At 32.5% G+C, this 19,896-nt stretch overlaps 1 protein-coding gene across 2 annotated transcripts in view; it reads right to left on the reverse strand.

Annotated features, from left to right (window-relative positions):
- Positions 1-2,126: 2,126 nt before the first annotated feature.
- The window catches only part of Fbxo8 (F-box protein 8), a 55,760-nt gene continuing 37,990 nt past the window's right edge, over positions 2,127-19,896 (reverse strand). For both annotated transcript variants that reach the window (XM_004852943.4, XM_087217013.1), the window contains 3 exons: positions 7,661-7,779; positions 4,633-4,829; positions 2,127-3,079 (listed from right to left, as the gene is read on the reverse strand). In XM_004852943.4, coding sequence (XP_004853000.2) covers positions 2,892-3,079; positions 4,633-4,829; positions 7,661-7,779 — 504 coding nt within the window. In that variant the 3' untranslated portion in view covers positions 2,127-2,891. The remainder of the gene's footprint in view (positions 3,080-4,632; positions 4,830-7,660; positions 7,780-19,896) is intronic.

Consider the following 19,896-nt stretch of genomic DNA (forward strand, 5'->3'; position numbering starts at 1 on the left):
AATTCAAAATATGCTAAAATTGGGATCCCTAGTTTTTCACTCACCTGTTGTTCTCTTAGTAGCTACCTTTGATAATAGGACTACCAATTGCTCATAATAGAAAACTTTTTGCCAAATCCTCAGTGCTATCAATTTTCAGGATTTTGAAAATCATTCCTCCTCTCTATACCCTCTGCCATTTCCCTAGGTCAGGCCTTAAAATAGAACCTGTCAGGCTGGGTACAGTCTGACATTAACAAAGTCACACCTGATGAAAAATTTGGACTTGTCTAAAATTATAAATATTGTAAGAAGATATGTACAAAGTGCCATAGTTTACAAAGACAGAAGAAATGAACACGAGTGGTATGTTTGATACATTCTGAAAGCTTTGATAAAGACATTTGAGGTAGATCTCAGGTGAGTAAGGGAAATTTAGATACAAAACAAGAAAAAGTGGATATCAGAAAAAAAAGCTTATAAAAGGCAAAGAACAGATCCCACTTGAGGAATATTGTTGAAGCTTTAAAGATAAGCTGAGGCTAGGTTTGGAAAGATCTTATATACCAGGATAATTCTGTAAAGCAAAAGGAAATGCTGAAGTGTCATCAGGAGATTTATGTTGTAGAAAGATACAATTATGAAATCTGAAAGATCAAATATTTCCAAACTTCAGATGATCTGTCTCTCCAGCAGACACCTGGAAATATGTTGGGGCCATTATTTGTGCAGCACAATGACTCAGGGATGCTCCTAGCATGTAAGAGGCAAAATCGGCATCCTTATATCCTACATTATATGGGACAGTACATACAGTACATTAATTCTTCCAGTAATGAAGAATATATTTCCCCCAAAGTTGGTGGGACTACTACTGGGAAATACTAAATTCTTATTTACTAAATGATTATTATTAATATGTTTATTATTGTGATTTTTGATAGTACATGTTAAACATTTCTACTCATCTAGTTTTAAAAATAACGAGGGATAAATCCCTATTCAATAATCTTAAAAAGGAGAGTAGTGCTCAGTTGGAGAGGTTCTAGCTTTCAGATCATTTCCCCAAGAGATAAAACTACAAACTGGAAAAAATTTACAAATCAACCAGTGGAAAGAGGTGGAAAATGACCTTTGGGTTGGCAGGCTGATCCAACAGAGAGAATGCTTGGAAGAAGAGGATAGCATCGGTTGAGCTTCCCATTTTTATAGATTTTAGTTTGCATCATGTGGAGCCTGTGGTTTCATTAACTTGATGAATTACAGGATAGAGTTTGGCATAATGATAGCTACCAAAAACATGCAGAGGGAAATCCTGAGTAAAGAACCAGTGAGAGAGATGCAAATCCTGTGCATTAACTTTGCCCAAAATTCTGGCTGGTCTCTGGAGTGTGCATGAACAGAACAGATTCCAAGGGAAGCAGCCTGGTCAAAGAACTGAACTGAAATTGGAGCTGACACCAACTGTAGGTCAGCAAGAGTATGCAATTGGGAGTTTAACTAAGTTAACTGTCAGCTTTAAATTAATGTCATTGCTATTTTTTATCTTTGGAAAATTAGTCTGAAGGTTAAAAATTGTAATTACTTTGCCAGTGTGGCGGTGCATGCCTATAATCCCAGCACTTGCGAGGCTGAGGCAGGAGGATCACCATAAATTCAAGGCCAGCCTGGACTGTATAGTGAGTTCACGGCCAGCTTAAACTACAGAGTGAGATTCTGTCCCAAAAAACAAACAAAACATTATAATTATTTTGTCATGAAATTCAATATTATGCATATGTGAAAATTATTTAGGTATCTGCTTCAGAATCTAGAAATTATTTCCTAGTAGTTAAAACATCCCTCTGATATTAAAAATATATTCAATTATCTTAGGTTTTGTCATTGAAAAAAATGTAGTATTAACTGTACAGTTGTAAAATTAACAACCTCTGCTGACTTAGAGTCAGATTTGGAAGAAAACCAGGCACCAGTACCCAGCAAAGGGCGTAAGTAGCATGTGGAAGGCCCTCAATAGAGATGTACTGAATGAATGAAGAGTATATACTATCTGTTACACTACTCCCTTCAGTGGACTCTGAACATAGATCATCAAGATTAGGAAAATAGTCATTTGACAAATGAACTCAGATATAAGCAATCAAAGATTTACCAGAGTTCTAATACTATTTTATTCTGTTTTTGTAAGTGTAAATCTTAAATTGTAACACACTTTAAAAAAATCCTAAATGGCTTAAAGGACTTACCAAGACTTGACTAACCTGAAAGTTTTTAAAATGAAGAATCAAATGATAAATTTATATTATACAAATAAATGCTGGGTTTGCATAGCAATATAGTAATAAATAAACACTATTCTCAAAGTTCAAAGAGAAGGAAAGCTGGTATTGGTTTCTATCTGAAGTCAGATCCAACTTTTACAGACAACATTTTCTGATTTGAATCAAATAAATTTCAGAACTCAGTTTGAGAGAAAAGGAAACATTTTAGTTAAAATCTTTACAATAAAATAATTATGATTATAAATCTCTTTAGTTAAATATGTACACAATCCATTGTATTTTTAAAAAATGGAAATGGATAAAGTTTTTCAGGCAAATCTAATGCACAAATACACCATCTTACAGAGTATAATGTATGTCAGTTTAACATTCTTAACAGCTGGGTTAGATAATGGCTCGGCTTTGTGCAAAACATAATAAGCAAAATTAGGAAAAGTCCTGCAAAATTATTTAGTTTCCCCGGGAAATTACTAAAAAAGGAAAGAATGAAAGGAAAAGAAGTTGTATACTCAAGCTTGATTGTATACAGAGGCTAGAATGACCAACATGGATGTAACTCCACATCTGCTAGTAAGTCCTTGGATAGCTTTAGTCTGAAGTAAAAAGTTGAAGTCCTAGCAATTGTGCCTTTTATGCAGCCACATGGCCAATAAGGTAGATGTTGTCATAAAGGTGCCCTACAAAATCTTCACTAATGTTTTGAGCAGCACGACGGGTATTTCGAATAAATTCTCTTTTTGACATTTTATTCTTCACATGAGGGCTAGTGAGGTCAATGGAAAGTAGAATCAAAGAATAGCACAGTACATAGACAGCATCTGGAAAGAAAAAGAAACACTTGAAATTATGACCTACTTTAAAAGATATCCCAAAAGTGTTTATATTGGGCAAAAATGTTCATAATTTTAAGATATCAAGATTAGTTTATAACTAAAAATAGGATGACCAACACATTCTAATTTGCCTAAACTTTTTCTAATTTAGTGCTGACAGTCTTGTGTCTTGGAAAATTCTTCAGTACTGGGCAAAGTGGGACAGTTATCATTTCATCTGAATGCCAATTCAGTGAGCATTATCTTTAATTCAAAAGAATTTTAGACGAGATCAGGCACATTCAGAGTGGTATGGCTGTAGACTCCAAAATAATTTTACAATGGCTTAGTAGTTTATAGTGAAAATTCATTTTAGATTTAAAAATTTTAGAATTTGCTTTATTTCATTTTCTTCAATGAATGGTTTAGGAGTTCACTGTGAAAATTCATGCTGGATTTAAAAATTTCAGAATTTTCTTTATTTTATTTTTGCTTTCAAATATGCTATTTACACTGAATTAGCACTAAAACAAAATGTAAAAGATTTTAAAGATTATTAGATAAATATTTTCATTTGATATTTATTTTAAAAGTCTATGGAATTTATACCTGAATTTCAAGAGTAAATCTTTAGGGAAAAGATTCCTAGACCTAACTAAGCACCATGCATCAATAAAATTTTCTTCTTTACCTAAATTTAGGGCAAATAGGTGATTAACATTACAATGGTAACAAATTTTATGCTACTTGCTACTACTTATATTTCAGAATTCTGCAGTCTTAAGAAAGCTAAGTTAAACATTATATCCTATAAAGGAGGTTTAGCAAATTTAATATGATATATAAACGTCTTATAATCTCTGCTTAAAAAGATATGTTCAGAACATTTTTTGACATGAAGAAATAAGTAAAGCTGAATCAAGTGAAAAAATATGTAGGAGACTCAGGCAGGATCACATACACCCATACACAGATATATACATATGCAAAATATACATACGCACACACAATGAAAGCTAATTGTATTAAAAAATTTTAGTAGAAAACCACTGTTTTCTATGAAATGTGTAGATTCAAGTTTTAAAAGTAATTTTTCAAGTTTTCAATTAGACAAGTAAAAATATTCAGCACTCAAATAAGAATAATGTTAAATAATTTACATAGGTATGTCCAACTTTCTTCATAAAAGTTTATTATATATAAATTACAGCCGTGACTAAAGGTCCTTCTAAGATCACATAAATGAAGTATTCCCTAAATGCATTAACTGTTACTATATTAAAAGAAGTATTTTTAATTAGTAGAAACATTTTTATCCATGGTGAGAAAAGTTTTTCACAAGAGACTTGGTTTTTTTTTTTTGTTGGTGCCGGGGATCAAACTCAGGACCTTGTGGTTGCGAGCCAGGTGGCGGCACCACTGAGCTAAATCCCTGGCCCACAAGAGACTTGTTTTCACATGAAAGGGGCAGGAGATGGGGTAGGAATGTTAAAAAATATATATATATATCATACATATATCATATATATGCATAAATATATATACATAAGCATACTTACCAGGACTAAGGCCAAGTTCTCGCATTAAATCAGGATTGCAAGCACAGAACCTATGTGAGAACTTTGTTATAAGAGTTTCAAGATACTCTCCACGCTCTTCAGGGGCATGGATATGACGAAAGAATTCTCTCAGTGCATTTGGTAAGAACTGATTTCGAAAATTATGCAGTGTTACAAGGTCATCCAAGACATCTCTCCTACAGAAAGAGAAAAGATTACAGCTTTAGTTACCTTTATTAAAAATGATAAAATCGGGGCGGGTGATTTAGCTCAGTGGCACCGCGTCTGCCTGGCAAACGCAAGGTTGTGAGTTCAATCCCTGATACCAAAAAAGAAAAAAGAAAAAAAAAAAAAAGAAAAAAATATGTTAAAAAAAAATGATAAAATCGTAATCTGTCATATTGTGGATAAAAATGTTTGATTATCAGCTCAGACAATCCTATAAAAGTATATATTCTTAAATTTAAAAATAAATATTATTTTAAAAAATAGTTTGAATTCATTCATGAATAAGTCACAATAAAACATAGAAAAGTGCAATGAATACTTATAAAATAAAGAAATTACTACAACTTATAAAATAAAGAAAAACTTTCAGTAATAAAAATTTTTCAAGTGTTTTCCTGGCTAACTCCAATAGTAGTAGAAATTCTTTCTTTTTTAGCACTAGAATTCTTTACTTTTCAAATTATAAAAGTTAAGAGATTCTTCATGTACCACATCAAGCCACATTTCTAAAGGTAACAACTATATAGATTTTTAAAAATCTTATAATGCTTATATATACATATATTGTTTTAGAATCTGGCTTTGCTTTTTCACATAGTTTATTGTACACGGTTTTTTGTTTGTTTATTTGGGGTTTTTTGCTTTGTTTTTTTTGGTACCGGGATTGAACTCAGGTCCTTGCACTTGCAAGGCAGGCGGCTGAACCACTGAGCTAAATCCCAGCCCTTATTTGTTTTTGAGGCAGGGTCTTACTATGTTGCTACAGCTGGCCTTAAAATCATGATCCTCCTGGTTCAGCATCCCTGAGTAGAGGGATTATAGAAACATAGATCTATCACATTCTTTTTAATGGCTCCTTACAGGGAAACAATCTTATTTTTATATACTTAGGTTATTTGTAGCTATACAAATATTTGTATAAACATGTCCTACATTATTTGTAATCAATAGCATTCTAATAGATAGTCATGCTATCTTTTAATTCTTATTGAACTCATCTACAATTATACGATTATATGACCAGTTACTGGGAGATGCCCAGTCGCCTGATGAGGGGACAGCAGGGGATGAAAGAATAATATACAAAGAACAAGGAACAGAGAATAATGAACAATAGTTTATTACTTCTAGGGGGTCAGGCATTGATCTTTAGCTCTTTCCTGGCTAAAGATCACCTGATCTTAGCTCTGTCATGGCTAAGACCATGAGCTCTGCATTAGTCAGTATTTATGATTATACAACATAGCAAGGGGCATGAAGGTAGATGTAGGGAAGAGCAGAACTAATGCACTTAATGAGCCAGGCTTGGAAAAAGAGGAGTAACTATGCACACTTGTGAAGGACAGGTCACAATTAACAAGGCACATGTGCTATCTTGCAGGTCATAGCTAACAAGCCACCTGCATTATCTTAGCTAACGTTTGATCTTGGAGAATGGCTGCACAGTCATAATTCTGCAGTTGCACTGTTTCTTTACTATTAGAGACATCACAACCTCATGGATCACTGAGACCTCAATTGTGACCATTGGAATAGGGAAGTCTATCTCCAAACACCAGCTGAAAGGTCAATTAGTAATTCACATTTAGGCCTTGGAGTTACTCACAATCTTAATCAATAGCTGGATTCATAAGCCAAGTCAATAATATCTAAAGCCTGCTCAGTGCAGTTTCAAGCTGTTCTTCTGCAATGTGGCTTGCTGCCTATTTTTGTAAATAGTTTTATTAGAACACAATCACATTTATATGCTTATAAACTATCTGGGTCTGCTTTTACAACACAATCAGAGAGTTATAAGTAGTTTCAACAATGATCACAAAGTCAGCAATGCCTAAACCAAATTATAGAAAGATCTGGTTCTAAAAAAAAAAAAAACCCTGACAGTCTCTAGGTACCTAGCTAGTATTTAAAGATTAAAAAGTGTTAATGACATCTTTATGTAAGGGACTGCTTTCAATGACCGGTAGGCTAGACTGTAAACTCTTCAAAACAAGGATTATACCTTATTCATGTGCGAACCTCTACTTTCTAGCAGTTTCTGTATTAGCATAAAAATTTACAGATTGGTGTTGAAACAGTCCTGAGGAACCAAAAGGACTGAGAATCCCAATGTAAGGCAAGCACATTTTTGAGACATACATTAGTATTAGATATAGTTTTTAAATGATAGTTTAGCTGTATTACATCAATATATTCCAATACTTTATGTTCATTAATAACCAGTCTAAAGGAGTACAAGTGAAGGATTAGGAAATGAGAATAGCATACTAACCATCACCTCTGTGTAAAATATACTACTGTAACATTTTCAGAATTTTCAAACATACACGTAATACTTCAGTGTATTATGCTACACAAATATTTATACATCCTTACACCCATAAGTTTTGTGTTTATGATTATAATGTCTTTATAGTAGACTTTTATTTATACAATTTCTGAATCTAGAACTTCTAGTTACTTAGATTATGCCTAGTTATAAAGAAAAAGTCAGGGTTTCTGGTTCCACAAATATATTTGACTTTGGTTACCATTACAAAGATTCTGGACTACCATTTGGTGTATGTTCAGGGGCTTTGTTTACTTTTATAGTTGTAACTTTCTTTAGCAAGTTAAAGCTCACAAAATAATGTACAAGATACAGTACCTTTTTTTCTGTGGTTACTCAACTTTTCAATTAGATAAGTGCTATGTAGAATAGTTTTAAAAATAAAATTTAATTAAAAAATAAAATTTAATTATTCAAAAGAATCATTTAACTAATTTATGATGAAAACTTAAGCTTTTTTTTTTTTTTTACCTTTCATCAAGATAGATTCTCAGTTTTTTCCAATTTAGCGTTCTTGTACAGAAGATAAACTTTGCTATTTCCTTTGGCGAATCATCTAGGATGCCCTTGGACATGAAGTAGTTTACCCCCTAAGGCAGAAAGACAAGTCTATGTAAATAAAGTCAGCCTTTATTTATAAATCGTAACAATTAAGCAATAGCAGAACCATAGCTATAAATTCTTTCCAGCATCACTAGACTTTTTATAGCTTTATCATGCAAAATACAAGCTAGAACCTGAACTGAAACTATTATTTGTGGTTGACAGTTTACATGCAATGAAAAGTAGGAAATTCAAAGTTAAGATTCCTAAAGATATTTTAATTTAATTTTCTGGCTCATGTCAGGTAAAACTAACTACAGAAATATGGCCTAATTTGGGAGAGGATGTGGAAGAAACCACAATACAGACTATAAAATAAGCCTTGTAACAAACACTTCCCCTGCTTAAAGGAAATATGATTTCTTAAAGCTTAGATGCATATTGTAGATGCATGTTTTTGAGAAAAAAATAATATTCTTCAAATGAAAGATTAACAATTTTATTCTGAAAAGAAAAGTAATTAAAGTAGGCTAAGCTTGAGGCTGGTTCATAGGTCTTACTACTTTGGCTTTAAGCATCACTATATTTTACAAGGATCTAGCTATAATATAAACCAAAGCAAAACATAATAAGACAAAATAGTTTCAATATTGTTCATAGGATTTATCTTTGAATTTCCTTTTCTCTGCATGCAAAGTTTTTCAGAGAAGCATTACCCAGTTTGTATCTACCTAAGATTTAAATCAACACCAACAAAACATCAACAAAAAAGTCAAATGCTGAAACCAGTGCTATCTCACATATAAGGAGGTCACATTCAAATAAATGTCTTGGGTGGATTTGAATGTGCAGTTATTGAAATAAAAGGCAGGTGTGTTTATTTCAACTTGCAATTATCCAGATACATGCATTTTCATGAATGCTTATGTCTGGACACTAGCACAATGTGTGCAGTTAATTGGTAGAGAAAATGACGTCTTGTATACACACAACACACTGTTTTCACACATAAATTCCTTCATCTCTTCAGCATTCTTTACAAACACATAATATTCAGAAATATTGCACATATTAGAATTCAAAAAATTGAAAAAATTTCTATAAAAGACTCAGAAAAATTTTCTCATAAAATGTTTATATTAAAAAATTTAAACAGCAATTTGATAAAATGAGGTAATGGTTTTGAAGTTAAAATTGTAAATTGTAGTTAAAAGAGAAGACTTTTATAAAAAACTAATGTGTGAGGTATAAGAAAAATACCTTAATAACAATGCTAATTTCTAATGTGAATTTTCATAGTACAAAGACAATTTAGCTAGGCACTGGCTTAAAAAATGTACATAAAAAGCCAGAGTGAAACTTTCCAATCAACTCAATTGTAAGCTACATGTCACTGAATCCTGGATACAAGGGTTAGAAAATGTAATAAAAGCAAGACAGAAAGCCAAAAATTTTTTTTGGAATGAAGCTGTGAGAGATTGTCTTGGGTTGGGAGGGACCACTACAGAAATAGTAAAGCTTGTTCCATCCTTTCATCCATTAGTTTGAATAATCGAGAGTTGACTGTATATTTAATTAATCTGCTTAGCAAAAGTCAATTCAGTTTTGTTTCCAAAATTCTTCAGAGTAAAAGAATAACACTATTTTAAAATTATTTCCACTGTTTAATTGAAATGACTAAGACAAAGAAATGTAAACTAAGCAATATTTGTTAATTCTTTATTCATACCTAAATCATCATTTAAGAGATATAAAACTAATCCTAATCTACTTTTTAAACATTAAGCAAACCCAGTAATATGATCCAGTGAGTGGGATATAATTCTCTAATGACACATGGTATTTTAATATTATTTGATGCCTACTTAGTTCTAAAGTAATCTTTGTATTCATTTCATGTAAAAATATACTGTTGGCTGTTCCCTTTTTTATGGAATACCTTTTGAGAACTTAAATATCTAACCTGACTTCTCTAAAAATCAATCAGATATACTATATAGGAATAAGCACACCCACAAAGAATTTTAAATCAAATCCTGAAAATTGGGAACAATCCTGAAATAAGCCAACTCTGTTGGTTTTATGAGGAAAGTCTGAGATTTCTCTAGCAAAGATTACTTTAGAAGGGCTATCAAAGTGAATGGTAAAAGAATGACAGATAGGAAAAAGCATGGAGCCACTTCACAATTGGCTCTAATATGCAAGCTGGCAACCACCTGAATTCCTATCTTTTTATGTAATAATGAAATACAAAAATATACTGCAGCATCAGTTGTGTCGATTACTCATGTTTACTTAATAAGTGGTTTAAGTATTTTGTTTTTTAATAAAGATTTAGAAGAATGATACAGAGAAATATCTAGGCCACAGAGAACCTAATGATCAGTCAAGACAAACTCTCAGCTGTGTGTGTGCTTGTCTGTGTATACTCGTGCATCTATTTGGTCTCTCACAGGCAAAGGAAATTATAAGGATTGATATTAGTCTATATTAATATAAATATATTTTCCAGTAGAAGAAAAGTTGCAGATTGGTATAGTACACATGATATGATCCACTATTAAGTATCTACTATTGAAAATCACATTTTATGAGGCATATTGACAAACTAAAAGCTATCTGGATAAAGGAATCAGCACCTATTGGGATTTTGTTGAATGGTGTAAAATTCATGTTATATAAGGAGGAGTTGAGAGATGTAGTGGTATTAAAGAAGAAAATATTTATCAAAGAAGGTAATATTTAAAAAAGAAGAAAAGATCTGAAGGATTGTGTGTCTTATGGCATTAGTGAAGATCTTAAGTTCTTTTTTGGGCCTTGGACCCCTTTGAGTATGGTGAAAACTCTGTGAAACTCCTTGTAATTATAGTATATGCATACAGCATTTAAACATTTTTACTTTATTTTGTGTATGCATTTTAAAAATAGAAATTGAATGCCTAAAGCCTATCAAAGGACTGCAGGTTAGGAATCTATTGTAGATGTGTGTGGGAGGATAATCAGTGAGTGTCAGTTACAGGTAGGCAAGTCAGTGCTACATAAGAAAATCCATGCTTGTAATATAGCTGAGTTGTTCAAAAGTCAAAAGTTTGCCATTTATTTTATTTTTTTCCATTTCCAAAGTAAACTTAAGCTTCAAACTTACTATTTAATTTGTTTATATACATTTAATTCCTTTATGTAAATTCAATTCTGTTCAACTTTAAGACTTATTTAAATTGTTGTAGTCACATCGTAGTTTCTTTTTCACATGTGGGGAGAATTCCAAGACATTCTTGTCAAATAATTGTGAGCTAAATCATGATGGTGTCTGTTGGTCCTATGATGGGTTGGCTCTATAGCATAATGATAAGCTCTCATTAGCTGACATATAACTATTGGCCAAAATAGGTGCCCTAAACAAATGGCCCTGGTATGAAATAGTTATATGGCCTCATTTTTCCTTGGAAAATATATGTGTGTGTTTTAGAAATCAAAACAAATTAAAATTTCTACATTTTCATTAAAATATATTAAACACAGGTACTATATGTCACGTATTTAATAACTGACAGTAGTATAAGACACAATTTTGCCCTAAAAAAATTTTAAAGTTTATTTGTGCTGATGAGACAGTTACAGAAATAACTAGAATAATAACTAGAATATACTAGAATCAATTATACATGGTAGTTGAATATGGCCTAAATGAATGAGTACTAAAAATAAATGTTTTAATAGTTCAATGAAAGGAAAATTGCTGTGAGATTTTTGGATAAAGTTTGAAAAAATGATAGGAGTTTCGATAGCTCAGAGTGAGGGGAACACTGGAGAACGTTTCAGTTAATATTGTATTATATAAGTAAAAGCAATATAAAATAAAAAGGTAATTTTGGGGAAAGAGGGAGATACCTCCGGTTTGAGAATAAGTCTGGAACTACACTGCAGTAGAAGTAGCATTGAATTTTTTTTCCATTAAGTTTATTGGTACATTTTAGGTATACAATACAGTTACATTCATCATTGGGATCTTGTACCCTTACATGATGTACCTTGGTTCTTATTTTTTTCCATTCCCCTGCCCTCCCTTCACCCCCTCTACCCTTCCCTATTTGCAAAGGCTTTGTTTCCATTTTTTTTCCTTTTCTCATATTTTTTCTTTTCCCTTCTTTCCTTTCCCCTACCCCTCCCACTTCCCTTGCTCTTTTAGACCTTTTCTTCCTATTATACAACATCAATTATACATTGTTTTACTTACAATATCAAAATTTAGAGGACATTACCACAGATTTTACAGAATTTAAAAGGATATAGAAAGCATATTACAAAAGTCTTTTTTGAAATAAATTTGACAACTTCTAAGAAGTACCTTGGAAGACAAATTAATGAAACTAACTCTGGAGGAAATATCAAATTTGAATAGCACCTATTAAAGAAAGTATATTCCTAGCTTGAAAACCTACCTATATGACGACAACAGGCTCATAAACATTTTAACTGATAAATTATATCAAACATTTACAGTAGAAAAAAAAGGAATCTCCCTCATTTTAGGTAATCAACATTGTGCTAATCCTAAAACTGGATAAAGATAATAGAAGAAAAAAGTATGAACATAGATAGAAATTTGTTTAACAAAACAAACTATTAGAAATCAGATCTGGCAGTATGTAGAAAATGGTTTTATTATAGGGATGGCAGTGTTGGTTCAGCATTGGAAGATCCACTTCCAGAAGTCATCATTTTAACAGAGGAAAGGAAAAAGCCATATGATCCTGTCAGTTGCAGAAAAAGTATTGGACTAAATTCTACAGAGTAGCATTGAATTTTAAAGTAAGATTTTTATTCTTTATCCATATACAATTGCAAGCATTTGTAGGCCTTTTTAAAATGATGAAGCAATAGCCTGCCGTGTCAACCTGACAGTACAATATTCTTTCCTTATTCATGGTTTTGCTGTGTCTTTTCAGTTATGCACATTCAACTGTGATCCAAAAATACTATATGAAAAAATTCCAGAAATAATGCATATGTTTAAAATTGTGCACCATTCTAAGTAGCATGATAAAATCTGCTGTCTAGCTCCATCCTACCCGATATGTGTCCTCACGGTATACTAAAAGCCCACTAGTCACTTTGTAGCCATTTTGGTTAGGAGATCTTATTTTGTGGTATCACAGTGCTGTGTTCTTTACTTTAGAATGGCTCCAAAGCATAAGAACAGTAATGCAAAAAATTCAGATTTGCCAAAGGGAAACCATAAAGTACTGCCTCTACATGATAAGGTAAAATTACAATAAGATATTTTGAGACAGAGCGTACACTTATATATCTTTTATTACAAAACATTTTTATGATTGTTCTGTTTTATGACTGTTGCTAATATCTTACTGTGCCTAATTTGGAAATTAAACTTTATCATAAGTATGTATGCATAGGTAGAAATCTTAGTATACATAGCTCCAGCAGTATCCAGTTTCAGACATCCAATGGGAATCTTGGAATATAGCCCCTCTGAGTAAGAAGGGACTATTATGGTATAAAGAGAAATAACAGAAATAAATTAGTAGGCTATTATAATTGTTCAGGTATGAACACATGGAAAAATAAAATAGGAAATAACAGATTTAAAAAACATTATTAAAATTCCATATACTACATAAATGAAAAGAAGTGAATATACTTGATAAATATGCTAGCTATCAGGCCAAAGGATAATGAAAGGGAACAATAATTCATGTTTCTACCTTAACAAAGAGAGAAATGACTGACAAAAAAAATGTCTGATAGGGGGAAAAATCTAAGTTATAGAAGGTGTTGATTTGGAGGAAACAGTGCTAAGTTTGGTCTTAGAATGATTAATTTGAGGTGATGATAAACTAAAAAGACATGGTAGACAGTTGGTAACAATAATAGGGTATAGAAAAAAAAGTGAGTGTTGTAAATATAAAGTAAGGATCTTATATAAGAAGGGTCAGCAGCAGAGACCATGGCAAACAGGAGAATAATGTCCCAGAGGCCAGGAGTCTTTCAGAGTTAAAGAAGAAAAGGGTGATAAATATATAACAGAGTTCAAAGAGCATACTTTTCAGAGGGACCAAAAACCATGGCTCTGCCATTCACTGATGATGTGAATATACACAATTTACTCAAACTTTCTGAGCCTCAGTTTCCCAATCAGCAAAAATCTTAAACAGCTATTGTGAAGACATTAAAGTGCCTAGCAAAAGAAACATGGTTAATATCCTTTTTATTTTTCAGATAGCTCAAGGAGACTAAATGGGAAAAAAAGATACTGGATTTGGTGACTAAGAGAAAAACAAAAACAAGTAGTGACTTTCAAGGAGTCTCCACAGAGTAGTAGAGGATTAATTTTAAGCAGAAAGTTAAGGAATGAGCTCAAGGTAAGGAAAATGACTATAGTCCACTCAACTGAAAAATGCATTAGTCCAAAGTGGAAAACTAATGGGTAAAGAGAAAAATAAATGCTTTTCAAGATAATTTTTACCTTTGCATGTCAAAAAAATGAAAGAAAGTGAAAGGAAAGGACTGATGTGTAGAAAAAAGATGTTACTGTAGGATCAGCAAAGCATTTAGGAGAGAACAGAGAAAAAAACTGAAAATACGGTTTGAGATCATAATGCTTTCTAAGACTGGAGGACAGAGTGGTAGTAGTAGTAGTGGTTCAGACAGGTATTAAGAAAGCAGAAAGCAGAAAACAGAACCCATGCTGGTTTCCCTCTAAGGAAGACTAACAGTTTGGGGAGAAGTAGGAGAGAAAAATCTGACGTGGATCCTTGAGCGAAGCAGAGAAGATTTCTATTAGCAACAGTGCAGGGGATAACTGGGAACCCACTAGAATAAAGCAAAGGAGTGCCAAGCAGCAATAAGAATGTAAGTGAAGTCCATGTGAATTAATCCCATCTTAAGTTAATATTTAGCAAAATCTACCATATATACGTTCAAAATAAGTAAATATATTTTTTGGGACAAAGTGAATTCTAGAAAATTAGGCATGCAAAACCAAGTGAAAAAGTACTAACTATTGGTACTGAATATACTAGCTAATCACACAGACAAATGGCAGAAATATTGTGTAAGAGTTGGTATCAATTAAAGAAATCACTAATGTAACAACTGTCATACCAGGGAATATCCATAAATTATTTTCTTAAAGAGTAGCTTAATAAAAAAATCAAGAAAAAAATTAATTTAGCTAGTTTTATTCATCTTGTCCTTATTTAAAATGAAAAATCCAGTACCATGATGATAAACTTGTTCATACAATATTATATAATAGAAAGCAAACTGGACACTGTATTTAATTTTATTTTTAAAATGATACTTTGAAGACTAAAAAAACAATCCTTACATTTTAACAATAAGTATTTATACAACAAAATAATTCTGTCTAGATTTCTAATTTTTCCTTCAATATGAGATTATTTACCTATATATTAGTTTTTTGGTGTACATTTCAACAACAGTGAAATGAACAAATGAAATTTTAATTGAACTGTAATGTCTGTGCAGAAAAATTAATAAAAAATTAAGAGATATAATATGTTGTGAAAATTTAACTTTCTAGATAGAAACAAATGATTAGCACATCAGAAGTCAGTGCTCTGCAGGTGAAATGGAAGAATTTCCATTGTCTTGTGTGAACACAGCAGCAACAATGATTAAGGTGATTGTTCTGGTACTATTTTCTTTTTTTCTACAGGCTTTCATATTGGCTAATGTAAATGTACAATCTATTAATTTTGTTCTAGCCAGCAGTTCTAATTCTTTTAATTTGATCAGAGAACATGTGCCCTAAGTTAAGGAATTTAAAAAGAAACTGCAGAACTTGTATATTTGAGAATAATTTATCTGGGGACATTTATTCATAAATACAAAAATCAACCACATTGTTTTTTTTTTACTGGCAATTAAGTAAATGCAGAAGATTTATTTAATGACTGAATTTAAGACTATGATTTTATATTATCATTTCATTTTATTACACACACTAAGTTCTGTAACGTTTTGTCCCTTCTGTAAGTGTGCATGCTCTCTCTTCTGCCTAGCATCCTTTAGCACACAGCTCAGAAATGCCCCACATTGGTTATTTATTTATTGCAGTACTTGGAAATAAACCTACTAGGCAGGAACTCTACTACTAAGCTATAAACCCGGTCCTTTTTATTTTTATTTTGAGACAGCAATTCACTAATTTGGCAAGACTGGTTTCAAATTTGTGACCCTCCTCCTGCCTCAGTCTCCCAAGTAGCAGGGATTACAGGTGAACATCACTGTGCCTTCCTTAGACATTATTTTTGAAGGTAATAAAACAGTCATTTCAAAACACATGGCTTTTGTGCATTTCCAGATGCTCTTCAGAAGGACCGCAGAGGTAAGAATGGCTCTTGAAAGGTTGTCCTTTCCCATAAAGTTATGTCTATGTACAATTAGTAAACAGCAGACACAACCAGAGGCTTTTTTACCTGATATCCCCTCAATCTGCCTAGAGAAGATCTTCTCACTGAAAGAAGTGACTAGAAATCTGACACCTGGCTCAGACAGGCAATCTTCTGATGACTAACTGAGGCTATATCTATATAACAAAGGCAATTTTTGCTGGGTGCATTTTCCTTCTGTCCTTCTAAAACATGTGTACTACTTCCCCCAGACTCAAAGCCCTCTTTCTTTCTGCAACTCAAAATTATATTGAAGCTTCAACCATCTGGCCCTTTCCTTGAGTCCCATAACTTGAATATGGCTCCTGTATTTCTGCACATTTACAAATTTGTTTCTTCCCTCCTCCTTCCCCGTGGCCCCCGTCAATCTGTCTATGGCCAGTTCGTTTCATTGACTAAAATTACCAACCTTTTGGAGAGAAAAGATAAAATTTAAAACTTCACTTTACTGCATTTTATTAATAACAATCTAAACTGTGCACACATAATTGTTATTTCTAGTCCAGATGTTAGATTTAAAACTAAAAAATATGCCCATAACAGTGGCTACTCCTTTACAAGTTGTCCATTACAGTTAGTTACTTCCCCTTGCTTTGCCCTGCATTCTAACTTCTAAAGAAAAACTGTACCTCAATGAGTAACTCATAACATTAAGTAATCTTTCTTTAGATTTACAGAAAGACATTTCCATATTCAAAGTAGAGGATGCTAAGTCATATAGATTCTGGGCCTTAATTGTAGCTAGAAGATGTCAACAGGAAACCCCACTTAAAGGAAGGATTGTTACAGAAAAACCTAAATAAATCAGGAAATCTCCACCCAGAATATCTGGTGACCTTTAGATTATAGTATATCAGAATGTGTAAGAGAATGCTAAACTTTCAGAAAAGCAAAAACTTACAGGAACTAGCCCCCAGTGGTCAAGGTTAATTGCAATGTTCCAGCTAGAGAAAAAAAGACTCATGCCCTGGATGACAAAGACCCTAGTTAGCATGCAGCTTTTCTGCCCCTTATCCCACTACACCTCCTTTCCCCCATATAAAAGTTCTTTTGTGTCCATGAGTCCTCCAAGATGGGCTTATTAGTTGGGCTCCATTCTCCCAGCTTCTCAGGGTGCCAGTTCTTAAACAAACCTGATTTCCTTCCCACCAATTCTCCTCTCCCACATACTGGCTTTCAAGCAGTGTGAAATCAGACTTCAATAAGATGCCCAAGTTTTTAAAGTTGTCTTACTAAAATTATTTGATAAGAATAATACATTTTCCTCTTATTTATATAACCACAACCAAGGTGTCCACTGGAAGGCTCTGTGCTAGCTAACAATAAAATTGGAGGAAAAAAGTAAAGATAATTTTGATGTCAGTTTGAAATCTGAAATAGAGATCTCAATCTCCTCTTTTCCCACAGGAAGTACAAAGAACTGTCCACAGCTTATGCGTCAGAAATAACAGTTGTGAAGAGAAGAAAATGTATCAATATCTACTGCACATCTACTGAGTTGAATTGTAACATCACATTTCATCCAGAAGATAATGAAAAATCATATTGTTCAGGTTTGAGTGTCGGACATGGAAAGAAATGAGTTTATTTATGGATGTTGTTTAAACTGGCAAGGATTTTAGCTTTCTAGTACAACTTATGAAAGATATTCTGGTACTTAAATTAAGACAGGGTGAGGAATTGCCAACTTCAGTCATATACATGCTTAACTTATTTGTACCTAGAAGATGTCAACAGGAAATTTCACATAAAGGAAGGGTTTTTATAGGAAAACCTAAATAAATTTGGAAAATTCCCTCCAATAAAGTCTAGGAAATATGAAGGGAAAGAACAGATTTTTCTGCTTATTTTTCAAGACAGAGAAAGCAATGACATCAGGCAAATAATATGAACCTTACTATTTAAGTTTTAATTCAACAATTAAAAGCCATTGTAATTAGTTTAATATTCTCAAACAGAAAATGCACCACATTTGGGAGTTCCAGTATTTCCTACAAGAGCCACAGCAGTGACTGGGATGTGGATCAATAAGATGATAGATATGAAGATACTTCCCAAATTATAAATTACTAGTAAAAAATATAATAATCATATTGTAATTACTAATGAGGAAGTTGCTGTTAGCTGAGAGAAGAGTCTTGGAAAAGCCCTTTCTATTTCTAATCTGTCTCTAAAGTGGAAAAAGGAAAACATAATCAAATTATGAATATAAAATTCTATTAGGTTAAGGTAGGACTAAAACATTTTAATGAAAGTGACTGATATCAGCTAATTTAGAACTCCGGCTTTATGAAAATTATACAGAAATGCTGCACTTGTATGCATATGTAACTATTAACTCTGATAAAAATATAATTTTAACATTTCCTAGATTCTAACATATACATATAAAATCTCTGGAACAGTTTTGAAATAAATAAGAATTTTTAAAAAGCCTTAATAGTAGACAAAGAATCAAGTTTGGATTTCAATGGTAGTTTTACTGCTTGCATATACATGTTTACTGATTCATGTATACAAAGTATCTGTTCATGCTACAACTATGTCAGCTAAGACACATGGTTTAATTTGAACATTATTTTGGACCCTAGCTACTGTTTAAAATGTCTTCAAAAATTATAATAGGAAGTATAATTGAAAAACAATGTTTTTTGTATATACAAGATTATTCATCGTATGTCAGGAAATACAATTATCACTGAAGCTTAGAGACAACTGTGTGACTGGTATACTCTGCAAAAAAGACCATTACTCAAGTATCAAGTAGTTACTAGAATCTACAAGTTCCAGAAAAAATCTAAGACCTAGAGCAGCACCTAATTCCTCAAATTTTAGGTCATTGTTTTTGTACCTCTAGTATAAATATCTAAATACACTTTGGTGAGCAGTTAGCAGCACTAAAGATATTAATATAGCATTTATCTTCCCAGCAACACCATGCTATAGGTATTATTATTGCTTCATTTTACATGAGATTGAAGCACAGAGTTTAATCAAATTCACATCACTAGTAAGAGGTAGGGATATTTAATAAATAGTTTTTGAATGACTATTTGAATCTATATATACCAAGCTTCCAGCTCACTTTCAAGAGAAGCTGTAAACTTTTAAGGGTTAGATAATTTGACTGGGAGGTAAAAAGAAAATAATACCAAAACAATCTTCTCCTCAAATTCATGAGTTGGACCCAATATGAAGGGTAGATAAAACCATAATATACTTGTGTTTTTTTTTTTTTCCTTTGGTACCAGGATCTAACTCAGGACCTTGCGCTTGCAAAGGCAGGCACAGTGCCACTGAGCTAAATCCCCAGCCCTATAATTCACTTTGAAATATCTCAAATTATAAATTCTCAAAAGTCAGTCATTAATCCAAATAATCAAAACCAGTATATTACTCTGATGCTATATTTAACTCCTAATGGCCAAAAGTGGTTCACAATGAAGACCTTGATTATAAATTTATACAAAATGTATGGTATGAAATAATAAAACTCATAATCTTATGGATAAATGTACCCTACAATTAGATTGTTAAAAAAGATATGTAATAGAGTGTGTCCTTCATATTCTCATACTTCCAAAGCTGTAGGTAAGTGGATGTATGCCTTATACCTCACAGTATCCAAGAAGTGGGAAAATATTGCTTTAGATTGCTGATAAAGCACTCAAACTTTGCAGTGACATCTACCGTGACATTGATACTAGTAACTAGTACTAGATTCAT

This window comes from Heterocephalus glaber, unplaced genomic scaffold (genome assembly GCF_053883595.1).
Source record: "Heterocephalus glaber isolate CG9 unplaced genomic scaffold, H.glaber_assembly_v1.0 deba00001461, whole genome shotgun sequence".
In the NCBI taxonomy this organism is placed as follows: Eukaryota; Metazoa; Chordata; class Mammalia; order Rodentia; family Bathyergidae; genus Heterocephalus; species Heterocephalus glaber.